The sequence below is a fragment of the Hesperophylax consimilis genome, chromosome 17 (assembly GCF_061612785.1).
Source record: "Hesperophylax consimilis isolate HC1 chromosome 17, BYU_Hcon_1.0, whole genome shotgun sequence".
NCBI classification, from domain to species: Eukaryota; Metazoa; Arthropoda; class Insecta; order Trichoptera; family Limnephilidae; genus Hesperophylax; species Hesperophylax consimilis.
In genome coordinates, this window is record NC_142852.1 from 26,963,887 (window position 1) to 26,984,990 (window position 21,104).

At 35.4% G+C, this 21,104-nt stretch overlaps 1 protein-coding gene across 1 annotated transcript in view; it reads right to left on the bottom strand.

Moving 5' to 3' along the window:
* LOC149416355 (uncharacterized) overlaps nt 1-20,511 on the bottom strand; it is an 80,873-nt gene extending 60,362 nt beyond the window's left edge. Inside the window, exons 1-4 of the mRNA XM_089641965.1 lie at nt 20,179-20,511; nt 8,104-8,172; nt 4,589-4,668; nt 1,622-1,683 (exon numbers count right to left, since the gene is read on the bottom strand). Coding sequence (XP_089498091.1) covers nt 1,622-1,683; nt 4,589-4,668; nt 8,104-8,128 — 167 coding nt within the window. The 5' untranslated portion in view covers nt 8,129-8,172; nt 20,179-20,511. The remainder of the gene's footprint in view (nt 1-1,621; nt 1,684-4,588; nt 4,669-8,103; nt 8,173-20,178) is intronic.
* Between the last annotated feature and the right edge of the window lie 593 nt (nt 20,512-21,104).

Genomic DNA, 21,104 nt, shown 5'->3' on the forward strand with positions numbered 1-21,104 from the left:
TTTTGTTATAAAGAGCAAATGCTCGAATCAGCTGATCCTGTACAAAAGTGCAAAACACACATGGAATCGCACACCTTCTGACAGCGTCTTTACCAGAGGCTTGAAGGCTTAAAATTACATATGATTGGCCCCGCCCATGGGAGAGATTGGCACTGAAATTAACATAAAGCCCGGGCAACTCCAAATGAATGCATTTTAACTGACCTTTAACATCTGAAACCTATAAACGCCTCTAGTCAATTAGTTCATTAGCCCTTAGGATACGACCAACTACAATAGCAGTTCAGTGGAATCATGACTACTGTTACGTGTTCTATTACCAGAGACGTGCAAAATGGGTACCCAAAACCATTTGAAATGCAAAATTGAAATTGGTCAAAACTTTTCCATTTGAAAATGCAAAATGCAAAACGGTTTTTAGAAAAGCATTTCAAATGCAAAATACCTATTATCAAAATGCATTGAAAATGCAAAATGCAAAATACCTATTTTCAAAATGCAAAATGGTTTCTCAGGTCAAACAATTAAAATATTTATAGAATTTTTTCATTTAATAATGGGCATCAATGTAGAACAAACATATTACATGATGGTAATTCCAAAAACACCACGACTACAGATTATGAAACCACAAAAAATTTGCGCGGGACTAATGTTGCTAACGTAAAAACATAGAAACTGCTATCTAACATTTAATATTACAGCGTCATGGCCCCGTGTTCAGTATTTTTTGTGATGGTATCACTCAATTGCCAGGGCTCCTACCAGGGAGCAACTTGACAAATGTAAATTATCTCTCATAGCGAGGTTGAAGACCGACTGATATTTGGGGCTTATGAAAAAAAGATGAGTGGAGATAGTAGGAAGAATGTTGCAAAAAAGCATTTAAAATGGAAAATGCATTGAGAAAAGCATTTAAAATGCAAAATGGTTTTTAGAAAAGCATTTAAAATGCAAAATGGAAAATACCCATTTTGCATTTTGCATTTCCATTTGAAATGGATTCATTTGAAATAAAGCACATCTCTGTCTATTACACATTAAGTGAACTGTAAAACCAATTTATATTATGATACGATAGTTAGGAGCTCATTCAATTGGTTCTGAATATCACGGGAATAAGTGGAAAGAAGGAAACAGCCTACCTGAATTCCCATGAATCCGGGCATACGGGCTCTCGATGCACTTGCACTGGGTGAATTTTCCTCCACAACGAGATGAACGAGAAACGAGTGAATTTTGGTATTTGCATGTGAATGATACGACGACGAAACTAAGGTGGCACCTTCTTGTTGTACGACTCGAATTCGACTGAATTTGCGACAATTAGTGCAATGTTCATAATCTCCAATGTGGGTAGGACTGTTTTTAGGGAAGGAGATGGATAGTATAGGAAAAATGTTAGGTAATGCAAAAAACTGTTTCAATACTAAACAACTACCTTCAGGTGCACTGCAACATGCAGTGTATAGAACTAGGTTTTACACGTTTTGAAAGCATTTCAATATTGTCCATGAAAATTCCATGTTGACGTAGTAGATGCCTGTCAATTATTAATATAATATTATATTTGGCTTTGTTAAAAAGTACATGGAGAAAAGTAGATAATGATTATAGTTACCTGACGACTTCCGCCATTGTGATGGGCTGCGCCACGAGCTGCGACGCGACCACCCCGCCATCCTGGAATTCAAAATGAGTCTTGTTACAAATCTTTTTGGCAGAGAACATTTCACTCCGTAAATTTAGGTCAACGCAACAATGTAGGTCCTTCTTCCTAGGGTTATGCAAGTATCCTATACTCAACTTATCGTGCACAGTCCGTAAGCGTAGCTACTGAAATCACAGTCGCCACCAATCATTGCTGAATTCTCGAAAACGTCAAAACTAGAAAGGTTTCATAACCTCAATCACAACAAACAGTTGCATTAGCTGTCATTTTTACATCCTGTCATTCTTTGATGACTGTTTTATTTCAAGTATTGATGATCTAAAGCACGTATGCAATTCCACCAGCTATCCTAAACGGTGAACTTCTGAAAGAAATAGAAAAAAATAAGTATCTAGGGCACATCAACAACAGTAAGCTGACGGACAACGATGATATCGCAAAGACGAGCGCTCAGCATAACGTCAAATATCCTCACTAGAATGTTCCGGCTTTGCAGGCCACGTGTAAAAAGAATGCTATTCCTCACGTTTTGTACATCCTTTTATAAATGCGAGCATTAAGCCAACTTTAAGAAGACCCGCATGGAAATGCTACGCGTGCAATATAACAACGCCTACCTCATGATGTTTGGCCTTCGTGGATACTGCAGCGCTTCCAGCATGCTCACGGCAGGTGTCGCAGCCCTCATAAGTGCCCGAGTAGGTACAGGTTTAACTCTTTGCACGCGGCCGTATCAACTGTTGTTACGGCAAAAAGTCCATACTCACACGCGGCTGTATCAACAGTTGATACGGAAACTTTGACGGCCGATATTCCAGCGCTCTTACGTCATAAATGTATTTCTTGCTCACTTGGACATTCGTAGAACTATCACGATGCTGACATCTACAAGAATTTCGCAAAAATAAAATTGTATTTCATAAAAAAAGATCGATAATCAAGTGCGCCTCTTCGCGCCTTTTAGTCCTTTAGTTTACATTTTTGTCAACGGATGGCGTTAGTACTAGTATGTCATTCATAACTAAAAATGATAAGTGATCATGGTGTCCCACTTGTGTCTATCACCTAAGTACACACACGCCGAGTGAATGACCACATTTGACCACATTCAAAAGATACGGTACGTCTTTGTATGAAATTTTATGATTTTGTTTTTATAAACATCCAAGAGAGTTGACACACGAGGATTTGTTATCATATTGTGGAGAATAATAAGTTCTGTCTATATAGCCCAATAAATCATGCCAGAATGCTATAATTTGACATTTAATTGCGTGCATAGGTATTTGAAAAAATGTACCGCGTGCGGGTATAGATAAAACGGAGCAAATTAACGCGTTCAAAAGGTTAAGGGAGAGGACCAACAACAAAATGTCCTTATCCCACCAGAGTCCACACTGTGTGGGACTGTGGAAATGGGATGTGTGGGATTGCACAAGCCTCCCCACATTACCGAATATAAACATTCTTATTATGCATTGTCAAAAATGCCGCCGTGTTTACAAAACGTCTGCAACGTGTGCCTGTATACCAGCGGTCGGGGAACCGCGGTAAATTACCCCAAATGGGGTAAAAATGTTTTTAATTGGGGTAATAAGGAAATTTTTCTAGTTTGCTATTTTGGAAAACTGTGAAAATATTACTTTTGATGACATCAAGGATACAGTTATAAAACATCTTACCAAACTCAGAGAGCGGTTCTCTGACTACTTTCCAGATACATACTTTCAATTGGGTTGTTGATCCTTTTAAATGTGAAATTGCTAACATACCAGAAGAACCTCCGAGTTTGGCAGAAACAATACTTGAACTTCCATCTAATACTGAAGCACGTATTCAATTTGAGAGAAAAGCCAATCTGTCGTCTTTTTGTATGTCAAAAGCTATGAAGGCTTTCAAAATTGCACATGAGGAGGCGGTAAAAAAGTTGCTGCCATTTGCAACAAGATATTTTTGTGAACAAGGCTTTTCCACTCTAATGAACATAAAAACGAAGAACAGAAATCGATTAAACGCCGAAGACTGTATTCAAATTACTCTTACATCAAAAAGTCCCAATTTTGAAGTAATTGTATCAAACCTGAAGCAACATCATTTCTCCAAAAACTGAAAGGGGCCGTTCAAGTATTATGTAAGCACTATAGGGGGGCAGGGGGGTCTTTGCTTTGCTTATTTTTTATGACATGGGGGGGTGGGGGGTCGAGATAGTGATTACGTCAGCACTGCTCAGCAGTGGTTATTTTTTTTTTTAGACTTTGTCAACCCACACATTGTCTTTGTTTGAAAACCGAATACATATTCGGGGATTCCCACTGTGTCAATAAAGTTTGTTTAAATGAATATTATGTGCATTAAAGTCCTCTATCCTAAGTCTATTTTATAAGTGCTGCTTATGAATCAATAAAAAAACAGAATACATTAACAGAAATGTGCATATAGGTACCAATTTTTACGTAGGCACGGGAGGGGGGGGGTAAGAGCTTTGCTTACTTTTGGTGACAAGGGGGAAGAGGGGGTAAATAATTGTAATAAATCTGCTTACGTAATACTTGAACGGCCCCTAAGGGAAACCTGAAAATCTGAATTTTTGTTTGATCCAATTTGAGAATTTTATTTTGTTTGTCTATTACATACTTACTATTTTCATGTAACTTTTTTTTTATTTTCCGTGTAAATTAATTCAATTAATAATGTTTATTTAAATATACATTGATTGGCTTCTTTTCAAAATGGGGGGGAAGGGGTAATATCGACTTACACAAAAATATTTTGGGGTAATGGTTACAAAAGTTCCCCGACCGCTGCTTTATACGAACCTCCATGCAGACTCTCGGCGTTAGTCGCAACGTGTTGCATACCAATGGAAGAAGGGCGTCTCCGACTGGAATTGGACAAGAGGAAGAGAGTGGCGCTTACCTGAGTTTGCGACAGGCTGGCACCCATGGAGTCACGGCGACAACACAGGAATCCCAACACGGGACAACACCACGCTGACCCTGAACACAACAAACACAAACATGTTTATTATTATAAAATTTTTGTAACACATAAATTATAAACTAAACTAACACTACTCAAATTATACCGAATCCATTAAATTTCATAATTTTTACTCCATCCAAACACGACGTCTAATTTTTGATCAAATCCTATTATTTAAAATCCTAAATAATGGTCTGGACTCACCAGAACTTACCAATTTAATAAATTTTCATATTCCGTCTAAATCAACCCGACAATCTGATTTATTTTATCTACCCTCGTGTAGAACAAACATTCGAAAAAATTCCCCGATTCCTTGCATATGTGCACAATATAATGAAAAATTTTACAGCATTGACATTTTTGGTAATAACCTAAAGAAATATCGATATGAAGTAATGCGTACGATCGATTATTAATATGAGAGTATGGAATGTATCGGCAGCATCTCCTATCCTCTTCCTATTTTCCTCTTCCTCTCCCCTTCCTTTAACACCAAATTAATTTTAAGAAACTAAAACTTCATTTCTAATGCACTTTAACATAAGAAACTTCTGTGGCGTGACTTCAATTAACTTGTATATTTATATCTATCACTGCATATTATATAAAAGCTGTTTGTTTCTTACAAAATAAATAAATAAATATGTAAATGTTCATTAATTACAATAATCCATGGTGTAATTCCATTTTAATGATATTTTGAAACAATTTTCAATTTGGGAGATAGGTATGGGTACCGCCACCCCGGGAACCATTTATTGTATAACCAACACCTCTGCCATAAGTTACCCCTATTTATTTACTACGTTTGGTGACTTAGCAGGGGTGCCCGGATAAAGATAGTGAAAATCCTATCAAAATCCGTTGCGTAGTATAGAAGAACTAAGCGCACAAATTGAGAGATGCGGATAGCGACATTGATTTATACTATTTAGAGATTTAATGGTAATTACAACATTTTTTTGCCTTTTTTATTATGCAAATATTATGAAATATATGAATTATTACAAAAGCTATTTGACGGGTTTAAATTCAAATTTCACAGGACAGACTTTCATTGCAACAAAAATTTGTTGAATATAAATTTTAAATTCAGACACAAAAAATGCATTTTTTTAAGATGTTTTATTTTTTAATTTATATTTCATTGTATTTTCATTGTAAGTCGGAAAAGATTATTTTTTTAATAATTACCATTAACTCACAAAAAATTGTCAAAGTTGGCTCTAAAATTATCAAAGTTTTAATTTTTTAATGGTCTATATTTTCTAATTCAAAATACAAATATATAAAACAGCATATATCCGTTCTAGATATTTGCTATACCTTTTGATTAAAAAAATTATTATTCATTTTGGTTTAGTATTTTGGCCACAAAACTAAATTTTGTATGAAGATTGTTTGAAAATAATAAATATATTTATAAAAATTTTTAACGGTTCAGGTTTGGTATAGTTTCCTTTTGATTAAATATTCTTCCACACAAGAGATAAGAGACAAGATACAAGAAGATAAGAAAATGGCAGAGACTTGTATCACATTGTTTATACATATTTAAGGTAGAAACACACTGGTAGGCGATACACGCATTACTACGTTCCCAGGTCAACGTTGCAAGGTGGTTAACCTTTCCTCATCTGTGGTGTGTATTTACTACACATTGCTTCTAATAACTTTAATAACTCTATAAATATAATAAATTCTGGGTCAGATTTAAGGTATTCCTCCGTTATACATTTATGCACTGAATTAAAAAATAATATATTACATAGTTTTCAAATTCAATTAAAAATCAGTGTTTTTTGTTAAAAATCGGGAACAAATACACCAATACAATCAACCGTGTGATACTAAATACGTGAAGAGTGTGCGAGGAAATGACACGCTATTGATGTCCCGCTTTAATTCGCTATGCGGGAATATGAGACATCCACACTTCTGCAATTGTAGTTTTGATTTAGACCATCGATACCTACGACCGCACAGCTGTGTCTGTGCCAGCCGCCTGCCGCGCCGCTAGCCAGTTGGCCGCGAACCGTCGTTAGATGTAGACCTCTCGCACGTTTCTTTAGCATCTGCCAATGGTTTTTTCATGTTTTCAGCAATTAAATTACAATTAATATCACTTTTGATATAAAATATAATAAACACAATCGATTAGCTATGAATATTCATATTTTTCCGATATTTAATCGCTTATTTTGAGATGTGTATTGACTACACAGCACCGTAACGCGTGTATTTTTTTAGCACAGTAAGGGAAAGGTTAAACACATGTAACGCGTGTGACCACGTGACAAGTGGTCTTTACTTCGTGTCATATTTATGTATTTCACTTTCATGGCCTTTGAGTGATGTTTATTTTATGCAAAACTTAGATTGTTGATCAACATTACATCTTGACGAAATCGAGAAATATGCGGAAGGTACTGTGTCATTAATTCCCGATGGTCGTTTTTTGTAAGTGTGAATTTGAATGCGAAAAATGACGGCTTTTCCGTTACGTTTAACCGACCACCAGTATCATTATCGTGTGCCGGAATCTGATCCTGAAAATGAAGTCATTTTGCATAGTAAAATGACTTCATTTTCAGCTCTGTGTGATGTATGGTAATTAGGTTGAGTAGTTAATCGATAGATGGTGGTAGACATAAAGCTTACGCCAGGGCCCAGCCAGGTGACGCTAGTGTTTAGCAGGTACTTGCGAGAGATATTATTGGATAGACCGTTAAAATTCGGAATATATCGTCGACAGGAGATTTTAGAAAGTTAATAATTTGTTGCATTTATGAAAAGTGTTTTTTCACGAAAACAATCCCGCAATGTCGTATTGAACTTTGACAAACTTTTTTCAGCAGACGCAATTTGTAGAATTTGAGATTTACTTAGTTTATTATTTTATTAAGCCAACTATCAAAACAAACGACCATAGATATACCAAACATAACAGTAGATGCATAGATCAAACAACTCATAGATGTGATATCAACTTGTTGGAGACGTGGCGCAAACCCCTCCATCTTTAAACGTCCTACGATGAACTGGACATCGCAGCGATGGAAGCGTGGGTTTGTGTTGCGTGTGACAAGTGTGTTTCTTATGCATCTATTTCCATAGAAAATAGAGTGTAATGTGTTGCTTACGTAGCATACGTCGACCCAGTCTGTTTCTACCTTTATAGTTGCCCTTTCAAAAGATTAGTATACAATATTCATATGGAATTATCGGACAGCAAAGCCTCTACAGCCATTCAAGTAGGGCAGGCATAAAAGGTAGACCTACCCTTCCTGCCGTAAGTGTGTCAATAAGATACATTTGTAAATAATATACAACCTCACGAGGATTTCACCATTCACATGAAAACATTCCAATAATATTTTCCCGGGAATTTACCCATTGCTAGTAGGATGGTCTGTGCATGAGTTGAGGGTTGTTCAGAAACTTACCCTCTGTAGCTCGAGCAGGTCTCATGCAGGTGTTGGAGTCCCCTCGCTGCCGCCGCTCCGCCTCCGCTCCTGAGGACCAACAACCAGACAAGGTTACACACCGTCCACCCTCAAATATATACAGCATCTTACATGACATTACATGACACACAAACATAAACAAACAAACCTAATCAACAACAAACTCCTAACCCTCTCAGACCTTAATTAAAACTGGCAGTGGTAGAAAGTGTTTATTTTTATAATAATAACAAACTTACTTTAACTAGTCATTATAATACACTTATCACTTACACTTATTTACACTATTTAACTAGTCATTATAATACACTTATCACTCACACTTATTTACACTATTTAACTAGTCATTATAATACACTTATCACTCACACTTATTTATACTATTTAACTAGTCATTATAATACACTTATTTACACTATTTAACTAGTCATTATAATACACTTATTTACACTATTTAACTAGTCATTATAATACACTTATCAAACTCCTTTGTACAACTGTCCATATTTCGATATATCTTTATTTCTTTCATACTTTTTCATGTGCACCTTCTATCGCTGTATTAATTTAGGTATGTTCTGTAAAACATCTAATCTGACATAATAAAGGTTTGCTAAATACAAACATGCTTTAAGCACGCCTTCCACTGCAAGCGGAAAAGAGTTGAGCTGAGCGGGGTGGGAGATGAGCGAAATAGCTTTGACCTTCCAGCAAAACAGGGTCACTGAGAAGATAGGTGTTTGCTTTCCACTGACCGTGCGAGAAATGAGCGATGTCAACGGAAAATGAGAAATAGTTTTGCACTTCGAGTCAGTATCGCTTTGTAAATCAAAAAGCGAACAGATTGCCGTTTGTGATGTCAAGAACTGATTCTAATGAAGATGATTCTGAAGAAATGTACATTTATTTTCGGCAATTTCATCTCAATGATGGTTTTCCACTGCGTATCCTTTTTGTCGACATTGCGATATTCTTTGCTAGTCATATATTTATTTATTTAATGCCCAGAGGGCTTTTACATGGTTGGTAGTATAATTTTAATTTGACAGATACTTTGAAAAATAAGAATAAAATTACATTTGATAAAAGCTATGCAACTAGTTATACAAACACAAGAAACAAAAACAGAAAATTACAGCTATTTGTAGGTTTACATGATGTGTTTAGGAGTATTGTTGAAATAAATGTTTTAAATGATCCACAAAACTTGCCAAGTTGGTATTGAATATGTCAACATCACCCAAGTAATGATTTCCCATGGTGTGAAGTCGTTGTATCGGAGAGTGGGCAATGTAGTTACGCTTATGTGTGCTGCTGTAGAATATTGTATTTTGTCGTGTTGTTACTGTTGGTGTATGTATGTTTATAAGTTGCAGGAGTTCACAACAGTCGAATTTAGAGTTAAGTATTTTGAATAAGAACGTTAAATTGTTTATTTTACGTCCATCTTCTAATGTATGTATTTTTAGAGTATTTAATAAGAAATTGTATTTTAAGTCTTCGACAGGGATATTTAATTTAAAATTTATAAAACGTAGAAATTTTTTTTGTATTCGCTCAATGATGTTAATGTGAATTTTTTAAGATGGAGACCAAACTACTGAGTTATATTCAATTAGACTTCTTACTAGAGATACGTATAATAGTTTAATGGCTTGTAAAGAATTACAAGTTTTTAGTTGTTCTTAACCACTCAGAACATTAGAACGTCAAAAGACGTAAATATGATAATAGCGGTCAAGATATTAGAACGTCTTTTCACGTAAACGAGCGAGATTTTACAAAAATCGATTTATTTCCATCACTAGTATACGGATTGCCATGATTTAAAAAACAGAGTATCGATAATGAATAACGCTACGCGTCTGTATTCAAGAATATCTATGGAATGTAGAGGTGCATTATCTAAGCCTATTGGATCTGTCATCTTGTTCGTTCATAATTTATTGCGTTTCTAAATAATTTATTAAAAATATTTTAGTTTGGACGGTTAATATTTTGAGGTGACTAATAGTTTTTAATTATATTTCTTCAATACATTTTTCACGGCTTTGAAATAATGGTAAGCGATTTTTACATATTTTTGACGTTTTCATAAAATGTATATTTAGAAACGCTAATATTTACGTATAACAACACAATGCCATAGTGGATTTCATAATCTTTCCAAAACATTTTTTAGAATGGGGCTACGTTTTCCAAAACGTGAGTTATGAAGCTTTTAGCAAAACTCGTAAATAACACAAAAATTATCACGTTTTGACAGTTCGCAAAGGAACACGTAGTAAATAAAAGTCTTTGTCTGAGAGGTTAATACGAAGCCTAGTGTTTTCATACCTTTTTATATCCCATAAACGCGAAAATTGCCGAACGGCTTCGGTAAACACCTCCATCTCAAAACACGCATTATAGGTAACTGAATTAACAGTGTTTAGTGAAGTCCACCAGTAACACGTCGGCGATGGCGTGCGAACCTATTTATGATGGAACCACTCGTATGCAGTTAACGAGCGGAGTTCGTACGGAGTCCGCTCCGTTCCCATTAGTTGAGCGGACTCGTTCAAACCTATTTTAACTTGTTCGGTCTGCTCCGCTCAGCACGTTTAAGAACTTTAAAAGACCGGCAATATGAAGATAGACTCAAAGAACTAAGATTAGCTACAGGCAGACTGATGGAACCTAAGTACTAAGTTACGTGATCGTGCTTTCGGAGCATCTGGGCCGAAGGCTTGGAATAAATTTTAAAATGGGTATTCCACATAGACATATGAATATTAGTAGACCTGCCCTAAGTGATTAAAAGCGTATTATTCCCCACTCCCCATACCGGTTCCATTGGAGCCGGCTGGGCTCGCGTATGGCCTCAAGTGAATTTAGAAAACGTGACGTCATCATTCTTGTGCGAACTATGGTCGAGGCATCATCGGTTCATTTTACGAAATAACACGGCAAAATGGTGGCTTGTGCTATGAAAACTTGTAAAAATAGATGTGAAAAAGAGAATAAACCCAATTGTCATATTACATTCCATATATAAGCATTATTTTAAGCATATTCACATCGTATAATATGGATCAGTTGTAGAAACATATACTATCACATCGAGATACGTCTGGACGCGAAACACAAAGCTGGTTGGTTGCTGGGAAGTAAATTATGAACATTTATAAAAGTATCTTAACTAAATACGTAAACGAAATATTCGACTCTGAAAATAGAAGAAATTTATTTTGCCGAATTTGGACTTCGCAAATTAGTTCATAACGTGGCGAGTAATTTGCGCTCCCATGTAAAAATGTCTATTCATTCAAAAGCAGATTTTACTTTTAAGAACTAAATTGTGATATTATAATGCGAGATGCCTATTTACTGTCAGATTGATTTATTGACGAATCACAGTCAGCTTTACCCCCTTCGTTCTTCGACAGTTGATTTTACCCCTCATCTTTAATTTCTAGTCTATATATTCATATGTCTGTGGTATTCCAGCAATTATGTTGAACTACAACACTCAACACTGTTAAATTATATGAATATGCTCAAATTATGAGACAGAAGAATTTTCACTGACTTGGTATTTCTATATAAAATTCTAAATGATTTAGCTGATCGTCCGGTATTGCTAGAATTGATAAGCTTTCGGATTCCACAACGTAATACTAGAAGTCAAGATTTATTTCAGTGCAGATATTCTGAGACTAACTACCATATAAATTCCTCTTTTCCCAGAATCCTAATGAAGGGAAACAATTATACCAAGTCAGTGGACATCTTCAATCTATCTTTAAATAAATATAAAATGAAGCAATTCAGTTATGTACAATAAATAATGTATATTTCTTAACACTATATGGTCGGGCATTTTACCGCCAAATTGGGGGAGTAGGGTGGGTGTTTTTTTAAATTTTAGCGCCAAAATTAGACTTTCCGAAAAATATTCATATCTAATGATCTATTTGATATTTTTCGATGAAACTTTCAGTGTTTTACTTTAAAAAGATGTCTCTATTTATTTACTTAGCAATCAATGTTTGTGTAATTCCTTTTTTTATGAATAAAAACTTTCTACTTTCTTGGGAATCATAGAAAAAACAGTATTTCACAATCGAAATAACATATCCAAATTTATTCATACAAAATAACAAGGTTATTTAGAAATTTTCAATAAATATAAAAAAAACTATAACCTAATAGTGCTTCAATTGGTGATAGCGTTCAAAACACTTTCCTTTATGCAGGGGCACATTGCAAAACTTGCACATGTACCGCGTTTCACTGCGTAGTTTGTGAGCGGAACATACGCGACAAGGATTTTATTTTTTTGTTGTGTTTCAAACTCATTGTATTGACAGGTAGATAGATCGGGTACCGCCGACAATAGAAAACACATGACCACGCACCCATTTAGAACCCCTTGTTTACATGTTTCCCGCTCCTTACCGCTTTGCGCAACAAAACAAGTAAACTCGTCTCCCACGTCTTACTGTAAAAAGGCGTATGACGAGTTTTCTATTCTCATGTAAAACCCCCGAAAAAGGGCGTTAATTAATAAATAAATAAACTCCCTCCGGAACTAAGATCCATAACAAGTCCAAGAATTCAGGTCTAAACTAAAAACTTACCTTTTTAAGCTGTCATACCCTTAAATAAAATATATCATTCCTGAGAGTAGCATTCTTGTATTGCCTATAATATATCCTAATCACACTTTTCTTATTGGATTTACATTATTCGATATCTGTCTTATACCGAGGGACGAATCACATTTAGGAAAGTGAATTCTGATCAAAACCTTGTACTGTAGTATCGCCCAGCATAAAGTTTGCTTTTCCTTTCCTAAACACGCTCATTAAAGAACATAAATAAAAATTATTAAAATAAAAACCGGGAAGTCCAATTATGTCCAATTTTCCAATTATATCCTCTACATGAGAATCCTATCTAAATTTCGCTAATAAACAATAAACAGTGTTAATCTGAAGTGACCTACCAGCTAAGTATGGTACTGTATATTATCTCCATTTAAAGTTAGTAATAACATAGATCATTGTAGAAATGTATTATATATTTGTACAGCGCCCTTGAGGTGATTTTGCACAAAAACGGCGCTATACAATCATCCAAATATTATAATTATTTTTTTTTTTTTTAATATTTATCCGACTTTATGTCCGGGTTAAATGTTCCCCATAGGAAAAACTAAACCCTTCCACACACTTTTCCACAAATGATCATCTAGTCAATCAACATTATTCAAGTGCATTATAGAAGCATAATAAATACAAAACAATACAAGAACAACACGTCAACTCACCAGAGATCAAATGGGAAAATAATTCACCGACTCCAGATATTTTCATATCAGAGGGTTCGGCTCGGTAGAACTTCTAACAGGGCCTATAAATCCTACTGATCCCTCAACATAAATATTTAAAAAATCTTTCGTAATCCTACATGTATTTAAAATGACTGATTTTTGCATTTTTATATATAAATTTTTGAATATTACAGGAATTTGGAATAGCGACATCAATGATATGTTATTTTTTAAATTTTGTCATGTAAAACTATATCGGGTCTATTATGACTAATCATTCGGTCTGTTAGTATAGTTTTATCATAATATAAATAAAACACAATATAATTATTATTACCAACATTCACCACTGGAGTGATTGGTGTCATATATATATATATACATATATCATATTATTTAATTGACACCATTCCCCAAAATATTAATATGAAAACATATAAAACTTTTTTTTTATTTATTTTTCGGAATAACTTTTTGAGTAAATCCTCAAATTGTAATATTTAAATATTGAAGACAATATTAGTGAGTCCCAGATGTGACCGTTTCCTTTTCTGATTTTTCTGTTTCAGATTTTCGTTTAGAAATCACTAATATTGTCTTCAATATTTACATATAAAACTGCTTACTGCGGCTTAAAGCCAATGAATCCACGTAGATTTCACTGTTTATCGCAAATTTTTAGGTTCTATAAATATAGCACATTATGATATGCGATCTCTCAAAACGTTTGCAAATTGGCAAAATATGCCAAAAAATCACTCCAGTGACAGTAGTGGAAGCATGGAAGTAACTTCCACAACATGTCATCCATTCTACTAATATAAACCTATTGAAAACTCGATTGGATTCATGTTTTGTTTTTTTTTTTTATTAAACCCACAGAGGCCCTGAGGAAAATAATTTTCTTCAGGGCTCGTGTCATTTTTGGGGATGCTGTGTGGGTCTGTGTCTTTTTAAGGAGAGGAAGTTCTGGGAAGGAAAAGGTATGAAGGGTGGGTAGGAATGTGGGGATCAGTGTGTCCAGAAGTGACTGACGAATCTATTCATCCTGCTGGGCCTCAGGGCGAAGGATCGAGAGACAAGTTGGAGAGGTCAAAGGGTCTCCCCAAACTAGCTCACGCAGCTCACACCCCTGAACACATCTCTTACACGATGAATCTGAGCACCCCAGCTAAACTACCGGCCGTAGCAAACCACTTGGAGTGACGACGTTTGGCAGAGGTATTGTTTATCCAATAAATAGTTCCCGGGATGGCACTACCCAAATCAGCCTTCCTATTTTAAATAACTCAATTAGTGTTAAAGTTATTGTTAAATAAAATATGACTGCATCAGCGGAATGCTGCCTGCTCGTCAAATAATAATAATTTTTAACATCGCTCTGTGTGATGTATGGTAATTAGGTTGAGTAGTTAATCGATAGATGGTGGTAGACATAAAGCTTACGCCAGGGCCCAGCCAGGTGACTACGCATCGCTCTGTGTGATGTATGGTAATTGGGTTGAGTAGTTAATCGATAGATGGTGGTAGACATAAAGCTTACGCCAGGGCCCAGCCAGGTGACTACGCATCGCTCTGTGTGATGTATGGTAATTGGGTTGAGTAGTTAATCGATAGATGGTGGTAGACATAAAGCTTACGCCAGGGCCCAGCCAGGTGACTACGCATCGCTCTGTGTGATGTATGGTAATTAGGTTGAGCAGTTAATCGATGGATGGTGGTAGACATAAAGCTTACGCCAGGGCCCAGCCAGATGACGCTAGTGTTTAGCAGGTACTTGCGAGAGATATTATCGGACAGTGCAAGCGTCTGGAGGCGAGATTTACCTACCCTCGGGTAACGAACAGTGTTGCTAGCCAGACAGGTTATTGTAGCGTAAATAAACCCAATTATATTAAGAACCTTTTACTGTTTTAAAGAGTTCCCCACACCTGAAGTCTGCATCTAAACACTCTGTAAGTACTTATTCTGTACTCTTGTTATTATGTACAATTATTGAACTGTTTTGTACAACAGAACTCTCCACGATAACTTGTATTGTACCTGCCTATATCATTCTTCCACCATATGGAACCAAAAGACATAACCACATATCCAACGAAAACCCTCGTAAACTTTATTAAAGGGACTGGGTTGTTGTTAAAGGATTGAGATAAAATGGGAGATATCACAATGGGCCTATGGCCTAAGTGCTCACGGGAACTATATTATGTAAACCGTCTCCGCTCTATAATAAAATATTAACAGGGTTTTCCAATAAGAGGTGTTATTTTGATATTCAATCGTAAAAAATCAATGGTTTCGTTGCTTGTGTGGCACGTAGCGCCGTCTTGTTGAAAGTAAACGTTGTCTAGATCAATACCATCCAATTCCGGCCATAAAAAATCATTAATCATCTCTCGATAGCGCAATCCATTCACCGTAACTGTTGCTCCAGCCTCATTTTCGAAAAAGTAAGGTCCAATGACTCCGCCGGACCATAAACCGCACCAAACAGTCACACGTTGAGGATAGAGAGGCTTTTCAACAATAACTCTTGGGTTTTCCGAGCCCCAGATGCGACAATTTTGCTTGTTGACGAAGCCACCGAGGTGGAAATGGGCCTCATCACTCAAGAATATTTGCATTTGATTCACTCAAGTGTATTTTAATAATTTCAATGCATTGTTGAAGCGTGTATCGTTCCATTTTTATTAATGGCGTAGTTTCTACTTGTCAAATGTAAAAAAATGACAGCTTAAAAAGTAACATCTACCGAAATAGCGGGCTATTCAAAATAACACCTCTTATTGGAAAACCCTGCACAATCACGTCTGATTTCGTCAATCTAGTATCCTTCAACAGAAGCAATCTTCCCAACGAGCCTTCCACTGATATGCTTAGTGTGACTCTTGGTGACCAGCTCGGCCACGAGGGCTCCAACGAAGCCAGAGAAGAGTTAGTCCATCAGAAGCTGGGCCCGCAGATACTGCAGATAGTACACAACTGCTGATCCTGTACAAATCGCAGCTGCGCCCCACTGTTGATTTTAGCAGCCACCTCTGGTCTGGTGTCCCTCGACTGTGTGGAGAAACGAGCAGTCCGTTTGATAGATTCCCCATCAGATTAGAAGACAGGAATCAGGTAGATACGCTGTCCTTGTTCTACCGGTATTACAATGGAAGATGTTGACTCTTTCATTTACGCGGCTGACATTTGTCACGTGAGAACGGATCGCTTTTACGAATCGTGCTTGAGTTCAACAGCTTAACTTTGTTTTAACTTAATAATTATTTTAGCATTTATGTGAGGGGGGATGGTAAAAGATGTATTAACGTTACATTTTATTATGCATGTTTTTTTCTTGTTATTATGATGACGTTTGCCGCAAGGTTCCGCTTCAATAATAATAATTGGATGACTTGTATAGCACCGTTTTTGTGAAAAATCACCTCAAGGGCGCTGTACAAATTTATAATACATTTCTACAGTGATATATGTTATTACTAACTATTTATGGAGATAATATACAGTACAATACTTACCTGGTAGGTCACTTGAGATTAACACATTAACATTAACTAATTCTTTATTAGCGAAATTTAGATACAGGATTTAGGACATAATTAGAAAATTGAATATAACTGGACTTTCTCTTAGAAATGGTATATTTAATTTACGGGTATGACAGCTTAAAAGGGTAAGTTTTTAGTTTAGACCTGAATTCTGTTGGAACTGTTAAGGATCTTAGTTCCGGAGAGAGTTTATTCCAAGCCTTCGGCCCAGATACTCCGAAAGCGCGATCATCAAACTTAGCATTTGGCTTGCGCTTAGGTTCTATCAGTCTGCCTACAGCTGATGATGTTGCTGATCTAAGAGTTGACTGCCTCAGACCAGTGTTTTCCGGGACGCATAGTTCAGAGATGTAGGGTGGGGCCATTTCATTGATGGATTTAAACACCATCCAGCACAGTTTGTACTGGATTCTTTCAGGGCACTTGAGCCAGTGAAGGTTACGAAGGTGTTCTGAAATGTGCGAATATTTTGAAACCCCGGTTATGAGCCGTGCTGCTGCATTAAACACTGATTGAAGTTTGTCAATTTGATATTTTGGAAGGCTGGCATAAATGCCGTTGCAGTAATCGAGACGTGAGACTACGTAAGAGTTGATAAGTAGTTTTGTTGCTTCTGTAGGAAGATTTCTTAGGACAGACTTGAGTTGTCTTAGGTGAAAAAAACCGGTGCTTACTATCTAAATTGTAACAAATTATTTAAATAACCCAAACTAAGAACAGTAATTAATAACGTATTTTGTGCATATTTTTCCATCTCCCCCGACGTAAATATTTGATGAACCAATTAAGTTAAAACCAATAATAAATTATACCATAACCATTCGTGTTTTGTACAAATATATATTTTTATAAAACACATAGAAAACTAACTAACTAAGCATCACTTCATCGTGATGGTTTGTTAGTAATAAAATATTGCGAAATAAAAATCTTTGTTTTGGAAAAACAAAAATAAAATAGGTACATATTTTAAGGCGATGCACTACGTAGAAATAAAAAATCACTTGTTTTTGGTTTGAAAATTTGGTCGTCTAGAAATGTTTCAGATGCTTTAATTAAATACTGCGAGTAGAATACATCTTGGCCTTTGAAATAATCGAGTATTTTTTAGATAAGTCTTTTTATAAGCCCAGAAAAAAATAATGTAAAGGCCTATGAAAACTGCTTTAAAATTCAAAATCTCCTACTTACGAACCCATTTTCGGTTATGGTTTTATTCTAAAATGTGGCAAATTAAGTTATTTATAAAATGATCGAAAAACATTTAAATATTTGTGCCTGAACATCCACAAAATAAAATAAAAGGCACTTTTTGGCCATGTTTTTTTCTTGCATAAATCAAAACAGGTGGATTGTGTTAAGCGGGAATTTAAGCCTTATCGCCATCTACGTAAGTTGTGTTATTGATAGCGGCTCGATTCAAAATATTACACGACGTAGTGCATCGCCTTAAATATATTTATTTAAAACAAAGGGAAATATTTTGCACAAAAAGCCAATTGAAATCGATTAACAAAACACAACATGAAAAACCGATTATTTTTGACAGCTGTCAACAAAATTTACGATAAAAATCTTCCATCATATTATTGGTAATAATTCTAATGTCGGAATTGTATGACCCGTAAACACAGATTTTATTAGTAATTTTTGTTTAATTAATTTCACCAGAAGTAAGGGGAGATTGACCTTACTTCGAGAACGCGGACAGGCCCACAACACACTTCAATCGGTTGATGTTATATTTAATGTTTGTATCTCATTGTATTGTGTATATTGATGAATATACACTTCAATCGGTTGATGTTATATTTAATGTTTGTATCTCATTGTATTGTGTATATTGATGAATATACCACATCATGTGAATATACTATGGATCCTAATACGGACAGCTAAAACTGAAAAGGTTATTATTTTAAAAAGAGCATTTTATAAGAATCACAACGGACGTAGAATTAATAAGCTATTCAGTGATCACACAGATGCATTACATGCATACAGCACGTTTCAAACGAGACAAAAGGCCTTTTTTAGTTACATTTCGCAAAAACATCACTTTTTAATTTTTTAAAGCGTGTGATACATAATATGCATCAATACATACAATCCTAATTATGTGTTGTTCGCCTCAAGTATAATTGCTTGACCTATAATAATAATAACTTCAACAAAAAATTGAATGATGACAATAATAAATATAAATAAATTAATATTATTGTACAAAATTGAAAAGCTTCGTGTATGGTAATCCATAGTATTTAGCGTGACCTACATTAGCTGACACTAAAATGTCAGCATTATAAAACAATACATCAAAAAAATATACCATTAACGTACATAAAACAAGTTTTTACGCCAATTTTACAATGTATTACATTAAAACACTACACTCTACGTAATTAATTACATTTAAAAGATATATTACAGAATTAAAAAGTCAAGATGACAGGGAGAAAAAAAATCCCTTGCAGAAAGGAATGAATATTATTATTGAAAAAAATTATCGGAAACTAGCTCAACATCATTCCGTTTTCCAAAAATGGGTAGGCAGAGAGGATAGAATGCCACACATCTCTGCCCAGAGAGATATCTAATACAATATCTTCCGTTATGTTGACTCTGACATGACCTTATTTAAGAATAACTTTATTCATTTGTTTTACGCATCTTAATATGTCATCATCCTTACACTCCTTTCTTCATACATCCGCTCTACATGTCGAAAACATCTGCTAACACATACACTCCTCAGGGGTCTCAATTCTACTGATTTTTTTTGTTTTGTTTCACGTGAATATCGCACAGTCCCAACTGTAGGCTAGTAGGACTATTGCACCCACAATTGGAGTACCTGTGAGCGAAAGATGGAAAGGAGACAGGAAAGAGGAAGGTTGGAGTGTATCTGGCTATTCAGATCAAGTCACCAATCACGGCTAAAGCCATTTCTGAATGGAGGTCTTTCATCAGGGCGATACTGAGAGTTTCTACCACTTCGTACGATATTATTATTGTGTTTAAAAATGTAATATTATTCTTATTATGTTTACCTTATCGATAGAATCATCAATGACATGAGACTGGAGGATTGGGGAGAAGGGAACGGGCAAGAGAAAGGTTGGGAAGCTTTATAAACAAAAGATTTCATAATTTTCTGCAATCTTATTAATTAAATATTATTACCTTATCTAGAAATGCAGCACTGATAATCCTAATGTCTAATTCTTCGCAAAACATTCACTTGGTAAACAAAAATTTTCACTCGAGCATCCGCCATGTTAAACATTACATCCACAAAACTGAAAATAATATGACACTAAAAATTAATAAACAACGTTTAATTCGAGGCATTTGTCACTCTGTTATTCATTTGCATGCGTTTCGCAACGCTTGATGTCACTTTCGGAGCGCGTTCAGTGAGTTATGTGAGAAAACATGGTATTTAGAATGAAAATAAACGATTGATAATAATGTAGAACTGACGTTACGGTACGGGACGATAGCCCTCTATCGGTAGGTGTTGCCAACTGATTGAAGTTTTACAAGATGGCCGCCTCGGTACGGATGCATGTCTTCTTTCTTCTTCTTTTTTTTAAATGGCTTTTCACCCCAGTGGAGTGTTCTGGCCAGTGTCAAGTAGAGAGTGTGCGGAGTATTTGTATTTGTGTATGTGTAGGTTAATATTTATTTACCAAAGAATTACAAATACACAACATAAATATATAATATACAGTTCACTAAACACACTAAATATAAATAAATAATAATAATAAAAAGATATATATATATATACACACATATATTCATACAAATATACGCACATACATACACACATACATACATATACACATATATATATACACGTATGAATAATTCGGTAAGTAAATTTACAAGTTGATGCCATTAACTTTAATAAAATTAGAAATGATTTTATATACTCGTTTGTCAATGGAAGATAACAAAAATGCAATGTCGTAGGGGGGCAATATACCTGTATTGATCAGATCAGGTATGAAATTTTTATAATTATTATTTAAAGGGCAACTGAAAAAAATATGGTTGAGGTCCTCCTCTTCAAGACGACACTCACACATGGCAGAATTCTTAAC